This window comes from Cricetulus griseus, chromosome 7, assembly GCF_003668045.3.
Source record: "Cricetulus griseus strain 17A/GY chromosome 7, alternate assembly CriGri-PICRH-1.0, whole genome shotgun sequence".
Taxonomy (NCBI): Eukaryota; Metazoa; Chordata; class Mammalia; order Rodentia; family Cricetidae; genus Cricetulus; species Cricetulus griseus.
In genome coordinates, this window is record NC_048600.1 from 77012350 (window position 1) to 77030444 (window position 18095).

Genomic DNA, 18095 nt, shown 5'->3' on the forward strand with positions numbered 1-18095 from the left:
GTGTTTAGTACTCAGTGTGAATTAGCTTATTCATCGTCACAGCAATCCACAAGTCCTCTTACTGTCTCATGTTCCCGGTCTTTTGTGAACTCACCCTGTTAATTTTGTACTATACTTTATTCAAAATGAACTGCTTAATGTGTGGTATCATCACAATGGAAACATTGGTGAATTCGGTCAGTCACCCCCTGGAACGTCAAGGAGAGGGCTGTCTCTCAAAGGTCAAGCCTTTGCCCCGGAGAGGACACCCACATGACACTGCAAAGGGCTTGTTCCTAGATCCTAGAAATATTTGATGCATCCTTCCACCATGCCAAAGAGACACATTAAAACCTTTGTTGTTTAGTTGGATTTCTGACCCGACAAAAAATTCTTTTGTCAGGACTCCCAGATTTCCTGGCGTGATACCCACACATATTTTCTATGTGGCTAGCTGTTCTGCTCTGCTGTGTGCTACTTGTGTATATTCATGCCTAGAAAGATTCCTGTAAAACTGCTGATTGAAGATTGCTCTCCAATTTAAACAACTTCTTTCCTGGTCTTTAGGGAAGGAGACACTGCTCTTTTAATTGGAGGTCAGGGTTATCTGTTCTCCCAGGACTATCCATTCACCTCAGTTACATCATATCTTCTCCATTTTGTGTTTCTCCTTATGTACTTGCAAGGGGTTTGCAAGATCTGGGAGAAGTCAGGACAATGAAAGGTTTGGGTGGGATTGTCCTACAAATAAAGAGGTGCACTCAGCATTTAGATTTATACTCGACATTTAGTGAGATATAGAGCCAAATAACTGTTGATGTCATGTTGGGGATGGCTGTGTGGAGATGAAATGGAGAAAGACTGCAGAAGTAGCCAATGGAGACCAAGGGGGAGGTTACCAAGTGATGCCGGAAGAGATTTGTTCTGCATGCTGTCATGAAAGCTAAGTGGGAAAATGTTTCTATAGGATAAGAATGCCCAGCTCTACCAAAGACCATTATGTTTTGGGAGATGAGAGGGTAGAGGCCTGGGGCATAAGTGGAAAGCCGTTCTTCTATAACAGTAGGGTCACTTCATCCACCTAGTGGAAGGAAGGCAGAATGGTTGGGAGTACATGGTCGGAAGTTGGTAGGAATTTTAGAGGGAGATGAGAGCTTTCTTGGATCTTGTGGATTCTTGGATCTTTCTGGAATTAGAAAAGACAGTAGCTGAGAATGAGGAGGGGAAGCAGGTAACAGGAGTCTGAAACCATTTCTTAGGAAATGAGAAATTGAAAAGATCAGTTAAGTGGAGGTCTTAGAGTGGGCTAGCAATGGGACACGCTTCTGAGATTGAGGCAATAATGAAGTGAAAGCTTTGGCAGCTAAACAGCCCAAGTGTGAATCCCAATTCCTGTCATTTAGTAGCTGTGTGACCTTGGACAGGTTACTCCATAGACTCCACAGGCTCTAGTGAATTTTGTCAGAATTAATTAGTTAGCATAAAACGTTTAGAGTGTGCTTGATACCCAGTACAGCATAGAAATGTCAGCTGTTGACATTTCATGTGAGACAGGTTCATCTTTGTGCAGGTCTAGTGACTGAGATGGGGGCACTTGCGGAAGGACCAGCTTTTGTTTAACTAGTGCTGGGGCTTTGCCATGAAAATGTGGTAGACAGAGGGGCCAAGGTGGTGTATTAATTCCTTTCTTATCCAGACAAAGGCAACAACATGACAAGGTTTTGCTTCAGCTCATGACCTGAGAAGAGACGCCATCCACTATGGCAGAGAAGGCATAGCTCAGGACTATAGGACAGCCTGACACATTGGACCTACAGCCAGCAAGCAGAGAGAGATGGATTCTGCCATCAGCTTGCTTTCTCCTTTTCACTTAGCAGAGGATCCCAGCTCATAGCATGGTACAAACCATGTTCAGAATAGGTTTTTCCTCCTCAGATAAACCTTTCTGGAAACACCCAGAGATAGATCCAGAGGTGTGCTTCCATATGGACTCTAAATCCAATGAGGTTGACAAAGCAGACTAACCCTCACAGGTGGGTTGCCTAGAACAGTAATTTGGGAGCATGGAATTTAAGCAGAATACAGCAGGAAGTGAGGACACTAAGGAGATGGATTGATAGGTAGGACATTGACAATTGGAGGTGATTAGTCCCAGGGATGTTGAGGCCGGAAGTTTGCATGGAACTCTGACATGAAGCCCTACTAATAGTGATAGTGGTGGATCAGGAACTAACACTGTGAGGAAAAGGCTTGTGTAGTCTGGTGGCCTGACCTTCAGAGGAGGATCAAGGAAAGAGAATGACTTGAGAATCACAGGAGAAGAGATAAAACAAACAAACAAACAAAAAAAACCCACAAAAACCCTGCTTTCTGGCAGAAACCTGTGGACTTGGGTGGCAGCTGGGGTGGGGGACATTCTGGGCTTCCTTTTAGGAGACAGGGTACATTCTTTGCTTCTTTCAAATGGAGAATAAACCAGAAAGGGAATAAAGTAGGAAGACATGTCTGGGGAACAGATCCTGAAATTGAGGTGCAAGAGTGAAGGAGGAGTTTAGTTTCCATTCCCACTTAGGTGACCCGGAACAGGCAGGCTAGGCTGCTGTGCAGTGAGTCTGTCTTTACCTTCTTAGCACCGCCTCCACACTCAACTTTTCCACATGGGACCTAGGGATCAAACTCTCCTTGTGCTTGCAAAGCAATCTTTACCCACCAAGCCTTCTCCCCAGTCCATGATAAACTCTTTTTACTCACCTCTGAGGCCAAATATTGATGTCCTTGCATCTAATTTTGTTCCTATTTACAACTTGAATTTGAACATCTGTATATATCTGTGATAGCCTTACTGTAGGAAAGGCATACACCCATCAGAGCATCCTGTGCCCCTTAATTGAAATGTGAGATCTACCCTCAAAATTGTAAGGGAACACTGTGTTAGTTGTGGGTACTAATGCACCCAGCAGATCTCCAGAATTTACTTGCTCACATAACTTAAGCTTTGCTACCAATGAACCCCCAGAGTGGAATCCTAGAGTGTCATTTTGACACTGGCTTAGTTCACTAACTGTAACTTGAGTGACAATTTCTCGAAGACTCAGAAGCTTCATTAAGGGCCTCTGTGTGACATGTATTTGTGTGACAGTGCTGGGCTGGCCCCTGTTACTGTGGGGGACATGTGATGCTGGTGGCTTCTTCACTAAACAGTCCGTGCCTGCTGTGGTTTTGGTTTGCTTCCCATGGTTCTTTAGCCTGTGAGGCAGTCACCTGGCATCTGCCAAAGGAGACTTCCGTAAGCTGGGGTACTTGCCTACCGCTGGGGTTTGGAGATGGCTCCTGGTGGGTTCCACACTGTTCCTGCAGCTTGAGCTCTCATTATTTCTCATTGGTCCTGTTGCTTTTCTTCCTGTCACATCATGAAGCCCCCAGCTTTCCTGTTTACCTCGTGAATGCATCCCCTTCTTCTGCAATCTCCTTGTCCACAGTAGACACGGCCACATGAGTGGTCTCTTGGGGTGCTTTTGTTTATTTATTTGACTTTGCTTTATTTATTTCTTGGTACCAGGCATTGGATGTAGGTCTCTGTGATGCTTGGCAGAGTGTATAACCTTCATGAGCTATAACTCTGACTATAATGAAGTTTTTACTTTTTAAATACTATTTTATTCAGAGTCAATGTCTTACTTAGTTACTAGACTGGCCTTGAAGTTGTAACCCTCCTGCCTTAGCTTCCTGAGCAGCTGGGATTATAGGCTTGAGTCACCAGGTAAACTGATTCTTTCCAGCTCCTTCTTTGACCTTCTGTGATAGGAACAACAACTGGGGGCTTTTGCCATACAGTCCTCCAGCATGAAGAACTTCCCTGGAGGCCTCGCCTTCCCTCAGTGGTGGTCACAAAATCTGTTTTGTCTCCTATTCTTATTCTTATTATGGGCTGCACTGAAATTAGGAGGAGACCTGGAGCTGGTAATTCTGGGGTCTAGAGTCCACCAGGCAGACATCTCACTTGTTTTTTTTTTTTTTTTTTTTTTTTTTTTTTTGTTTTGTCCATGAGTATAAAGGAGGAGGAGGAGTGGGAGGAGGACAGAGCTCACCTCACAGTGGAGGGGAAATGCCTTTGGCATGTGGAAATCTTTGCTGAGGAGAAACCTTGAGCAGGCAGCATTAGCTGTGCAGAGCGTCATAAAATCAGAAAGCTGTTTGAGTTCTGTATTTTAAAAGACACTGCTCATAGTGACTAAATCTGGAAACACCTTAAAATCCCCAAACAGAGGCATCATTAATAATGATTCATTCCTCAGATGGATTGTTGAGTAGCCTCTAAAATAATTATGAGAACTCTTTAACACTATGAACAAATGCAATATAGTGACTGAGAGAAAGTGATAGGCTCAAAAGGATACAGGTAAGGATGGGTGGGGCCAGAGATGCATGATAACATTGGGATTTTGAGATTTAAAAAAATATATCATTCAAACTTAGTATAGTGTAGCTATATAATGTCTATTGTAAGAACACATACAAATGCTTTTGACAAAATATGTACTTAAATTTGGGAAACATATGCAAAGAGATAGCCACCTTCTCCATGGCACATGTCTCAGAATGCTTTCCTAAGGGGCTGGCAATTTGTTCTACTTCCTGTTCACAGTTTTCTAGTGGCCATGATGGCAGATCACAGATGGAAAGCAGTGTGGTACCCTACTACAAGGCAGAGTCTACACATAGCTACGAACCCCACGTACTTCACTCCATCTCCCAATTTGCACAATGCTCAGGTTCCCAATCTGAGCTTGTCTTCCTTGTCAACTGCTCCACCATCCTTCAGTTTAATTTCTATTCTTTAAGTTGTGTTAGGGTGACAGTTATTGCTGGGTGTGCATGAAGGGCATTTGTGACAATGTGCAAACTCTTACATTTTTCAGTATGACAACTGGATTGTTGTTCAGTTGTAGGCGATTCATCCCTGACAATTGGGAATTTGAATCAATCATAATTTGGAGTCGCCTGTGACCTGAGAGTTGAGTGCATGTTGTTTTACAGTCTTTTATCACATTCTGTCATGAACTGGAACCCATCTGTCAATAACAAAAGAATAAGGGAGTCTTAAGGAGGGGTCATTGCCTTAATTCTTTGCTTCTAGAAGAGTCTCAAGTGTCAGTCAACTCTCTCCAAAGTTTGGGTTCCTGGACTCCATTCCTAATCTCTGAGCATTTGAGAGGAGGTTGCTTGGGCTGCTGATTGAGATCAGCCCTGGGAAATGCTGGCTGTTTCCCCATGGTTCTCTAGGTTCACAATGCCCCATTGTTCCAGTGGGAGCAGGACTTCCTCTTTCTGATTGATTAGTCATTGTGCGGCCATGCATTTTCACAGCTCCATTGCTCATGGGGCCAGCTGTCAGGCAGTACAGGGGTCTCTGGGCACAGAATGCCTAAATCTTTTCATGTTTGGTTTCCTGGGTATGGGTTGTTAGGATTGTTTCTCCATATCTTTCCCTATTTGACTAACTGGTTGATGTGCAAGTCTACCCTAAATGTCCATGCAGGAAAAGGTAGAAAGGCCCCTTTGTGCCTGTTTGGTTTATTCTAGAAATTTATTTATAAGCTGGAACTTGATGTATACATGACACATTACGTCTTTCAAAAGGAACAGTATGTTAGAGGGAGTATTTCTTGAAAAAAGATAAAATAAATGTTGATGGTTGTTCCTGAGAGCTGTGCAATGCTCAGAACATCTTGTGGTAGGGAATTTGGGGAGTGTTGCTTCAACCTGTTCAGTATAATAATTCCTGTGCAGAAAGCAGACCATTTGGAGACAGCAATGATCTGTCTATGGGAGGAGTGTGTCCTGAGCAGAGAAGAGAGAAATACCAAGGCTGTCATTAAGACCAAGATCTGGCCATCACTCTCCTTGTCTTTCAGGAGTCTGCAAAATCAGTTTTCCTTCCTGATTCCATTTCACCCTTCCAAGCTGCTCTGTTTTCCTCATGGGACTATGTGCTGTATCTACTCAGTATCTGGCTGCAGACTGCCTGATGGGATATGTCTAGATTTATGTACAAGGCTTTCTCTGTTTTTCTTTCTGATGACATGGACAGCATAGATCAGTCTTGTTTGATCTCTTAGAAGTATGGGAAACCTGCTTTGCAGATCCTGGATGAGGAGAGGGGTAGACACCAGAGCAAGAGATGAATGTGTGTATGCACTATGTTTCTGGGGCTCGGAGTGAATGTAGGACCTACATTGTTTAGTGCATTGCAGATTCAGTGAAATGAATAAGTACTGTATGTCTGCAGATGCACAGACTGTTTCCATGCTTGGAAACAGCATCTGAAAGTTATGACATTAATCATTAAAGAACATGTATACCATATAGCAGTATTAGCCAGAAACATAGCTCCTCCCGTACTTGGTAGGTGCGATCCAGTAATGGCAGGCTGGTGTTAGAAGATGGGCAGCTCTGTTTGGACTTGCATGGCACCACACCAGATGGAGTAATGATCCTTGGTTTCTCCCAAAAAGGTCCATGTCAGAACTTACCACTGTCAAAGTGGTCCACCACTTGGAAGTTGATCTGTAAGAGAGTGCGGTTAAGGCTTATTTCTCTTCTTGAGAGTGTGTGTAGAGAGAGGCGGTGGTGAGGAAGAAAAGGTGGCTATGCACTGTCACACAGGGAGAGGGACAGACAATGCTCTCCTTTCCTGAAAGACCAACTTGTCCCTCCTCATCTGTCTGTCGCTGTAGTTCTAAGGTTCCTGGTGCTCCTCAGCGTATCTAGTGACTCTCCTGTATGCCCCTCCTCCAGGGCCCATGGGGTTGGTAGGGGGTGTTCATGGGAACAGGGTAGGTGAGAAAGCAGGGTGAGCAGTGATAAGGCGAAAGTTGGTTTGGTGTGCACTCAATATTTCCTCCAGGTGTGAAATGCAGGGACCCTGTGAAGGCCCTTGTTCTGCACTGGGGAGCATAGCAGGCTTCCTGAAGGTCACTCTGGCTGGAAACCAGCCCCTGGACGCAGGATGCACTGCACTGTTGATTCTCACCCCGGTACACTTCAGAGATCAGCTTTCCAAGACACTTCTTTCTGCTCTTAATGGCAGCTTCCTCCTCTGCCAAAAGTAACTGGGGAGTGGCCAGACAGCAGAAAAAGAACCAAGGCCGGGAAGGAAATGGACAGCTGAGGAAGATAGAAGGCAGAATGGAAAGGAGCCTTTGCACCAGGCCTCAGAGAGAGTGCACGTCTCTTGCAAGAAGGAAAAGATTCTCGGGGGACAGCACTGGGAGAAAGGGTGCAAATGAGCCCAGCAAGATAAGCATGCAGACAACAGGAGAGAGAGAGATAGACTGATAAGAGAAACACCAGGCCCTCATGTTGGCTTTCCCTTCTACATCTGGATAGTTTTGTGGGTCTCGGGGGAGGATATCTGAAGGCTATAGTTAGGACAGAGCCACCCATGCCCCAGCATCTTTACCCTCCCGTGCTCTTATACTGTAGCATTCCCTAAGGCATCCAATCCCAAAGGCTGGGGAAGGACCTTGTTTACAAATCTGCATGAATGTTTCACTGATTCCCAGTTCCATGAGATTTCCTGCCTAACGAATGAATGATGGACATGTCAAAGATTATTCTGCACGTTCACTCTGCCTCTTGAAAGGCTGCAAAGCAAGTCAACATATAACAAGCCCCGAGAAATACTGCCGGAAAGGCATTTACTGTGGTATTTAAACAAACTTGGTTGGCAATATATCTGTAATCCTGTATAAAATAGATCCTCTAAATGGTGACTCCCCGGCTAAATAACCTATATGGCTGTATGGGTGGCCCTTGTCCCGGACTTCCCCAGCCTCCTTGTTCTTAAACAGTGCCTATTAACGTTTTGAGAGGTTCTTACATCCTATGGGACACAATTTAGGCAACATCAAGTGGAGCTAGCATCTCACTCATGAGCACACACTGTCTTACAGCATCAGGCAAAAAGCCTGAGTGGAGTTGACTTGTATCAGTGTACTAATCCATTAATCCTGCCTGGAACCACAAAATCCTTTTGTAAGATGGTTTCCTGAGATAAGAGCACAGCTTGTGGCAGACAGAGAGTGAGGTAATCAGTTTTGGAGAATCCCATCCACACTGCCAGTCCCTCATTTGCAGCTCTATTAAGCCACTGACTTGCTTCTGCCTTTGATCCAAGTCCATTCACCATTGTCACGTGATTGTGACAGTGCACCATGGCCCCATTAAACGTTTGAAAGGACACTGAGATACAGCACACAGCAAGTAAACACAGAAAGAAAACTGGCAATGACGTAGACAACCTTCTAGTCCTGTGTCCTGTCTCTGGGTAGTTAATATCACCTTACAAAAATTGTCAGTGTTTGGGGGATAGATTCACAAGTGTCCAGTCATAAGTTGTACTGAATGATGGAAATCACCCGGTATTCACCTCATCACTGTTTCTGTGAGAAAGTACTCTAGCCAAAAGCTAAAGTCTTTATTTGGTTCACATGTCCATCATGGAGGGAAGCAGGAATCACGGAGTAGTGTTTGCTGGCTGGCTCATATGATCATGCTTAGCTAGCTTTTTTTCCCAGCCCAAAACCACCTTCCCAGTGATGACACTGCTCTCAGTGGGTCCCCACACCAGTTAATAGTTAAGACAACACTCATCGATATCCTTTTCCCCAGGGCAGTTGGATCTAGGCAATTCCTCAGTGAGGCTCTCCTCTCGGATGACTCTAGGCTGTGTCAAGTTTACAGTTAAAGTTAACTCTCCTTAAAATGTTCTGGTTAACTTGTAACACACACACATTCATTGTTTGTGCTTAATAATGGGGTTCCATGGAATAGTTTAATACAAGTATTTAATAGTGCACTGATCAAATCCAACCCCACTTTACCCACCTTCCTCATGGCCTTTTGCCCTTCTGGGAAGCTTTGATTCCTGCTCTGCCTCTCATTCCAGGCAAACCCCAAGGTTTGAGAGTCAGCACCATAGTTTTAAAAATCTGCAGCACTCCCAATTCGTAGCAAATTCTGGATTGTGCTGGTTTAGAAGCACTTTACTATACAGACATCTCCTTAAAACAGCTAGGTGTCCCTGTGCCGACTAGTCTTAGGTCAACTTGACACACACTGGAATCCTTTTCCAATGATTCTAGGAGCTCAATTGAGAAGATGCCTCCACAAGACCCAGCTCTAAGGCATTTTCTTAGTTAGTGACTGAAGGGAGAGGGCCCAGCCCATTGTAGTTGGTGCCATCCCTGGGCTGGTGGTCCTGGGTTCTATAAGAAAGAAGGCTGAGCAAGCTATTGGGAGCAAGCCAGTAAGCAGCACCCCTTCATAGCCTCTGCATCAGCTCCTGCCTCCAGGTTCCTTCCATGTTTGAGTTCCTGTCCTAATTTCCTTCGGTGATGAACAGTGATATGGAACTGTAAACCACATAAGCCCTTTGCTCCCTAAGTTGGTTTGTGGTCATGGTGTTTCATCATAGCAATAGAAACCCTAACAAAGACACTCCCTAAAAGAAGCAGGGCCAGAATTCACTGCTGTCTTGGTTTCATAAGTAACAGCAGAGGCCCTAACAATCTAAGGAACACAGTCCTTGCCACAGTTTTGCCACATTCCAGGGCAATATCACTCCTTTGTGTTTAAATTTAGTATCTTAGACTAGATTCCAAAAATGTGACGAGAAATTGAGTGCGGCCTGAGGAGTGCTTGCCTTTGACATCCAATTGCTTGAACATGGACCTTGGTGTCTGTGGGAGAAACAAGAAAGCTACTTCAGCGTGGCCTCCCACCCCTGCCATCAATGCTGTTTCTGTCTGGAGACTGTGGCTTTGCATTTCATTTACAGCAAGACAAAATAGAACCTTTGTGCTGGACTTGAAGGAAATCGTGAAAGGCCACAGTTTGTCTTCAGACTTATGTCAACTATTTATCTCTTGTTATTTTCAACAAATAAGTCCTCCCCATGCATTTTGAAACTGTCTCAATCATCTGTTTTCTCGAGTTTCCATAGTCCCTATTGCAGCAGGTAGGAGAAAAACCTACCTTTTGATGGCATTATTCACCAGCCACTCTGGGCGGTGGTACAGAAGCCCAGTGGGATAGCATGTGAGGTTCTGGGTTGCTCACAGCACAGTGGTGCTAGAACAGGGTCTACTAGGAACCAGGTTTCATAGTTTCTCCAGATTTGTTAATCAGAAATTTAGAAGCAAGGGTGAAAGGAATTATTCCTAGTCCCCTGAATATTATCATCTCCAAGTGTGCTTCCACAATCTGGCACCATGTGTGTTGGGGGGGGGGGCACATTCTAATAGCTCTACAAACATGGGTGGTAAGTTGAGTACTCTTTCACTGAAGGTAGACAGGCAAGAGTTGGTGGCCACTTGGATGCTCTCTGTTTGAGGATACTTGGAATGGATGGCCTTAAAGTTTGAGAACCTGTGGTCTTAGAAGGAAAACTAAGATGCCTTAAATTTTACTTTAAAATTATTCCAAGTATCTCTTTCTAGGTTAGAGGACAATTTGAACATTTGTTCTGGAGCCTCAAAAAGCTATATTGATACTGAATTTTAAAATGCCTTGCTGTGGAATATTGCCACTGGAACTCAGTGGAGAATCCTGTAAGACCTGGATCTAAAAGGTTTGACAAAAACTGGCTTTTGTCTTCTCTCTGTTTTTCTTTTTTAATGTGAACAAATCTCCAGGATGCTATCATTCATAGGTGTTTTGAATAAAATATTGGAATTTATGAATAATTTACTTTACAAAACCATCAGAGCTTAAAGTTTCTGTTAATGACATAGTCAATTCCCATAATAGTTCTTTGATTGAGAGAACAAAAGGTGTGGAAAAGGTGGACATTTCCTATGTTAGAGGTGAGAGGTCTACATGGGAACAAGTTGGCATACCACAGCTCACTTCTGCTGCAGCTGACAGAAATGGCACCAGCTGCTCATGCTGAGCACAGGGTGGTACTCAGTGTGGTTCATGCATCAAGAGCATCATCATCCTTTGGAATTTGTGGAAGCAAATCCACTGAATTGGAGCATCTGGGAGTAAGGCACAGCCACAGGCTCTGCAGGCAATTGTAGGAATTATTAGATTTGGGAAGCACTGACCCTAGGCCAAGGGTTCTCAGGCTGTGGTGCCCAGAAACATCAGCATCTTCTGGGAACTCATTAACAGTCATCTACAGCATGCTTTCATGGGGCTTTGGCAGGTGAGAGCTGTAAAGCTCCATGGCCCTTTCAAATACTTAAAGGCCGTAGAGATGGAAAAACTGAGTAATAAATAATAAATTCTTGGGGCATAGGAGCGATGGCTCAGCCAATAGAGTGCTAGCAATGAGTAACATGAGGACCTGAATTTGATCTCCAGCATCTGCTTGCTTGGAAAACCTCTCCAGGTAGATGGACCTGTGAGGTTGAGAACCAGTAACCATGGTGCCCACCAAATCTTCTGTCTTCATGAGCACACAGAACATTAAGGCTTTTTGATTTCTGTCTCTTCTTGGAGGCCCCTCTAGGTGTCTTCTGGCAGCTGCCTGACCATCTCTGCCACTTCTGACCCAGATGCAGGCTGGGAAGAACAAGTCAGAGGGTGAGGCACTGCCATATTTGTAGGAACAAGACCTGGGCTTTCCAAGACTGCCCAGTGCTCCCACTCTAAAGCCAGGGGATCTGAAAGCAGGGCTCCTGACGAACTGGTCATGGCAACCTAAGGAGCAGGAGCAAGGCCACACTAGCAGGCACTAGGACTCACCCAGCTCTCCCTGAAGGGATAGATTACAAAGACTTAGGATCCTCAAGGTGGCTACTGATCACTTGTCAGGTCAGCTTGAGGAGGCCCTGGCTTTCACGTTTCTCAAAGCCATTTGGATGTGTGATAGAAAGGAAACCATGACAATGAGAGAAAACTGGGGTGGAAGAATACAGGAGGAGCCTGGGGGATGAGCAGAGGGGGGTGTCTGCTCTTGAGCTGGTAGAAAACGAAACATGTTTGTCATGGCTGTTGCTTGCTCTGCTTCTGCCATGGTCATGTGAATGCCCAATCTTCAAGATCTTTGCACTTGCTTTGAACATACCAGGAAGGGCTGGGAAGGAAGGAGGTGACATTCAAGTCTGTACTTGGAGCCTCCATAGGTCTTTCTTCATGAAAAGCAATGGCAAGTGTGTTCTTGAGGTGGTGGAATACATGACCATGGCAGGGATGTGGAACCCTTTGTAGCACATTCTTTACTGATAGATCTCTTCCCAAACTAATTCCAGCTTCTCAGTGTCCCCAAGGCAGCAAAGGAATAACTATGTATAGTAGTCTCTGTTCTCCAGGGGATGTGTCCTCTAACACCTATGAATGTCTGAAACAGTCTAATGTACTAAACTCTGTATCTACTGTGTTTTCTTCTATGTATGAGTACCTATGAGAGGTTTATAAATTAGGCTCACTGAAACTAGCTATAATAACTAGTAAAAATAGGAAATTATAATGCTATATTATAAAAATGAATGAATTATTTATTCCTGGACTTTTCTGCTTAATATTTTCAGATAACTGGAAATCTTGGAGAGTAACACAAGGGCTGGGAGCTATTTCTCTTGACTACACCAATTACCATGTTTGTTTCTTTGTTGTTCCTGAACTCAGGTTAGAGATGGCAAGATGAATTTGTTTAACTCTTCTGCCTCCCAAACACCCACTGAAATGATCTAAAAAACCCGGGAAAGGATGCACCACCGGGGAAAATGGGGCAGAAGCAGATTCAGGGGAGGTGTTTGTCATTCTGGTACACAGAGTGCAGCCAAGATTCGAGAAGGAAGGTCTGTCTTGCCCATGACTTGGTACCTGCTAAGGAACTAGCAAACAGGTGGGTAGACTTCTCAACAAAGCACCCACCATGGTCTCAAACATCAGTTCTTCTGGGCAGCAGTCACAGGGAGGAATGTGTTGTGCTTGAGGTCAGACCTATCATTAGTAAGATGTACAAACTTAGCAACCTCAGTGCTGTCCTCTGTTAAATAGGGAGAATGTCTCCATTATACGATGCAATAAGGACGAGATACATACAGTACCATCCAGACACACAGCTGGAAGGTAATAGCTGCCCTTTAACAATTACTGCCTGTCATGGGCTGCTAAGGGTTTGGCAGAGTTACTGCTAATCTGCAAGGAAACCTTTGGAAAGTGGTCTCATTCTAACTAGGCAATGCCTCTAATGAGGCAACAGAGTTCAGAAAGGGCAGAAGTCACTTGTTCAATGTTCATCCTATTTCAGGTTGAGTAGGCCAAGGCTCTAAGGCTCTAAGATCTAAATCTAATTTGCTGTTGTTTCTTTCCTCTTTCTTCCTTCCTATCTTCCTTCCTTCCTTCCTTCCTCTCTCTCTCTCTCTCTCTCTCTCTCTCTCTCTCTCTCTCTCTGTCTCTCTCCTGCTCACTCTCTTTCTTTGTCTTGTTTTGGCTGTGCCTCATGTATCTCAGGTTGGCTCAAACTCCTGATCTTCTTGTCTCCACTAAGTTCAGGTGTTATAGGCCTAAGCTGCCACACCCAGCTAACACTTCTCTTTTTAGTAGTGCTGGTCTTAAATATTGACCTCATGCATTCGAGGTGAGCATCCTCTCAGCAAACTCTAGACCTCTAAGCTATATTCTTCCAAACTGTAACAAACATATCCATCTCATATTGATGGTAGGCATCTCAATTAATGGTACATCCAAAACATTGTCTTTTACACAATACAGTGTAATAGCCACTCATCCAGCATTGATTGTGTTAGTATTTTGTTTTCTAGAGGTAATTTCAAAGCACAAAGAAGGACTACTTAGGTTCTGTGAAAATACTGCATCTTTTTTTTCCTACTGAAAAAAATTAAAGATAGTCTGTCTATGTAGCTCAGTCTGTCCTCAAACTCGTGATCCACCTGCGTCAATCTCCTGAGTATTGATTTCACAAGTCTGTACTTCCATGTCCATTACACAGAATTTTTTAATAAGGAACTTAAACACATATGGAGTTTGGTCACTATGGGGGGCCCTGGGATGAACCTCTGTGAACACTCATGGGTCACTATATTACAGTTTGCAACAGATCTCTAAGCAGTTAGTTGAGGACAATAGAATTTAGGGCTTAAACCAACAATTGGATAAAAGCATTCGAAAGCAAGTTTGCTCAATGCAAGTCTCTCTCTTTAGTAGTATTCTGCTGTTCTTTAATCGATGTAGTCTGTAGAATATCATTCTATTTATTATCTTTAGATTGGGTTTTACTCCCACTAGATAAAGGGGGGGGGCGAGACTTGTGGTCCCCAATCCCTGGAGTTCTTTGATGAAATGAATTACTGAGCATGCAAACACTCCTAAACCACTGGGTTTTGTTTGTTTGTTTGTTTGTTTGTTTTCTAGTGGAACTCACAGAAAACATCGGACTCCCTCTGAAACTGCTTGAAAATCACGAACCTTGGCCAGCCTATGTCACATATACTTCGCCGGCAGTGAAGAGACTCATTGACAAAAGCCGAGTCCGAGAGCTGGAGTGCATGCATGCTGCTGAGGAAAACCGCAAGCCAAAGAGACTGAGCAAACCTAATTACATGCAGCTGAAAAGGAAGAAGTCATCCAAGTCCTCAGAAATCGTGAAGGATGCCCCGTCAGACGCCAGGCTATCCACACGGGAACTTTACTCTGCAACAAACATTGCTCCCATAATCCTAGAACCTACACAATCACAATTGGAAGTCAGAGAGGGTCCCACATCAAACTACAACAAGATTATTTTCTCCAGGAGGCCTGTGATGTGGAAGCTCCCCTATGGCTTACTACAGTCCAGCCAGGAGATGCATGCAAAGGTCCCTGCAGCCACCCCCTGAGAATGTACAACAGTTTCACACCATTTGCTACAAATTACACCGTGGGTCCTTGAAACTTGCGCCTGTTCCTGTTTATACATAGGTTGGCAGACAGAGACCTTATCAGAAAGTGGGCTGTTGGTGGGTGGGCAGACACCAATCCCAGCACTGGAGTTTGTTGAGGTGGGGCAGCTGTAGCTGCTGAAGGCCTGACTGAAGGTATGTTTGTCCACATCCAGACAGCAGACAGAAACCAGAGCAGTGACATCATTCAACCAGGTGACTAAAGAGGGCAGAAAGGCATTAAAATTCAGTTATCAACAACAGAGGTAGCCCCTGTGGGAACTGGCATTGTCCCTGGAGTTATTGGGAGTTAGATGCCTACAGAAGGGAGATGTGCCGTGAACCTCAGACTTTCTGATGTGGGGGAGTGGGTTCTGCCCAGCTTGTATTGCTGACTCAGTGCTGAGGAGAACCCCTGCAGGCTCCTATCCCCACCTCTGAGAAGGGGTCTCTGTCACCCTAGTATCAGTGAAAGACATCTGTGAGGCTGGGTTAGTGAGTGTCAGAAAATTCGAAAATTAGATTCAAATGCTGGAAGGCATTGCCACTGCCTGGCTGACAGAAAGGGATCAGAGGGGAAGCTGCCAGAGGTGGAAAGGGACAGTAGGACCCGTCAGGAAGCAGCCAGTGAGTTCCTTCTCCTCCTCTAACCATGCAGTCTCCCGCTGGCGTCCTCTGTGGGCAGGGCTTGGTAGGGCATAAGGAAGAATGCCATCCATTGGCTGATCCCCAGCCATACCATCTCTCAGTACAAGAGGATGATCTCTGAAGCCAAAAGGAAATCAGCCAGGTGACCCCCAATGTGGCTCTGATGCTCCCTGTGGCACCCGAACCTGGCACTGGAGTGCTTTTCGCTTGGAGGGCTTACAAAATGTGTGTGTGTGTGTGTGTGTGTGTGTGTGTGTGTGTGTGTAGTGCCTGTGCTGAGAAATGGAGGTTTCCTCTCCATTTAAAAAAAAAAGGTATTTTGTTTTTACTTTATTTACTGTGTGTACATATATGTGTGTCATGGTGAGTGTTCCATAGTGCTTGTGCCATGGCACACATGGAGGTCTGAAGACAACTTTAGGGGAGTTGGTTCTCTCTTCCCCTTATGTGGGTCCTAGAGACTGACCTCAGAATCTCAAACTTAGCAGCAAGCATCTTTACCCACTGAGCCATCTTACTGAGACTCTCTCACTCTTGTACTTCTTTGTTTTAGCTTGGGGAGCAGATGATGGGGAAAGGATTAGGACTCAGGGGTGAATTCCTGGCCGGCACTAGATGTTATATGGCAACTCAAAGTGACCCCATTCATGCTCTGAATTGGCTCCAAAGCAAGTGAATTCTCCTCAGTCACCAAGCCAAGAAGCTTTGTCTGCAGGCATGGTCAGCCCCCTGTTTGGGTTTATCTTTCATCATGAATGATCCTACTCATGTTTCTGTGTGTTTTCAAGGCAGTTAGTGTCCATCTCCTCCAGCTCCAGGTGTACAGAGTGTGTTGTACCAGTAGTTGCAACTGCCATTTGAAAAAGCCTAGTTCTTCTTGCAATGCGTTTTTCTCGATTGATTGCAAACATTTGGCATCACTCATGGGTGTAGTGTTTTGGTCTCTGGCTCCTATTCAGGTCTGTCTGAACACCACTGCTAACTAGAATCTCCCAATCCAGTCATGGGTTCTTAACCCTTGGCCAGTATGAGTTCTGTAGAAGCATAGATTTTTCCCAATGAATTCCAGTAAGTATAATTTGTGCCCTGGAGACACAAGATAATTCTTCTAAGGAGAATTTTTATCTTAAGACTGTGATGTAGTGGTAGAGACCTGTAATTCAAGAACTTGGGAAACTGAGGCAGGAGGATTATGAGCTACATAGACCCTATCTCCAAACACACAAATTAAAAACAAAAAACCAAAACAAAAACCTCAAAACCTCTTTTATCCCTTCATGGGCATTTCCAGGAGAGTGTGGGCAATTACGTACCTCTTTGAATGTGAACAGGGACCAGGTTACTATGATTATTTTTCCTAATTCCTTTAAGGACAGTGATGTGGCAACCCATATAGGCATATCAGTATTGTTTTCTTTGTAGTTAATAGATTCTTTAAAAGCGTATTCTATAGTAATTGATTTTTAGCTAGCAGGATTTAGAATAATTTCATTCTCAGCCTAGTGTAGCAACCTAGGCATGTGCCAGGGATATCATTTATACCTTCTGCCCTGATGGAAAGGGCCTGGGCTTTGTGTATATCATGTCTCATGGGACAATTTTAAGACAAAAAAAATCCAATTCCTTTTGAAATGGAGAACTCAGCTTAAGTCTAGGTTGGGCCACTTGCTGCGTTTACAAGATAACTGGGGATGCTGCTGGGGAAGTAACTGCTGGGCAAGACTAGCTCGATGTGCAAGAAAGCTTTGGTCATGGCGTGCAAATGATCCTTGCACTCAGTGACTTACAGTGTGCAGTGCTTTGATGTGTCCTTGGTTCAGCCCTTCCTGAGGGCTATGGGAAAGGGGACCAGTGGGTCCATCTCCCCAAAGATGGTTTGACTAAGAGTGTAGGTGATGTCTTTGATTGGATTCACAGCCCACTGGAATCCAGGTCCCACTGCTCTAGGTGTGGCCTTGAAGGCTTGAGGTTTGGGAAAGCCCGGAACACACTTGTTGGGACCAGTTTTGTTCATCCTTGGTGTTTCCAGAAATAAACATGGATCCTTTCCAGGACTCTGACATCCATCCGGACCAGGCAGGGCATGCATGAAGTAGAATGTGGATTATTTCCATGTAACCTCATCTGCTTGTTCAAGCCAGGGAGTCCTGGGGTATCTCAGGTTACTCTGAGCAAGCAAATGGCATCTTGAAGAAGGATCTGGCTTTCCTCTGATGTTGCACAGCCTATAGCCTCCTCTCATTTATCTTCTCTGTATTTATTTATTTATTTTTGCTTAGCAGAGTTGCTGCTGCAATTCATTTGCCTGCGTTTGTAGTCTGTGTAGGGCCAGAATGTGCACTCTGTTGCTGGTAACTAAGGCCACATTCTGACACAGTTCATTCGGCCCTCTTACACAGATTCCTTGGCTTCCTGTGCACAATATGATATTTACCATTTGTGAATTCCAAAGGGGTGTCAGACAGTTGATGTTCAACCACAGTGGCATATCCAAGCCGCCGGTCAGTTTCACTTTGGGCATCAAGCAGTTCTGCATTCTGGAGCTTCCTTAGCTGCAGCCTGGGGCACGTCTTG

General features: G+C 44.6%; 1 protein-coding gene across 1 annotated transcript in view; it reads left to right on the plus strand.

Annotated features, from left to right (window-relative positions):
* The window catches only part of Cdrt4 (CMT1A duplicated region transcript 4), a 39629-nt gene extending 24798 nt beyond the window's left edge, over positions 1-14831 (plus strand). The window contains exon 2 of the mRNA XM_035448121.1: positions 14368-14831. Coding sequence (XP_035304012.1) covers positions 14368-14831 — 464 coding nt within the window. The remainder of the gene's footprint in view (positions 1-14367) is intronic.
* Positions 14832-18095: the final 3264 nt, after the last annotated feature.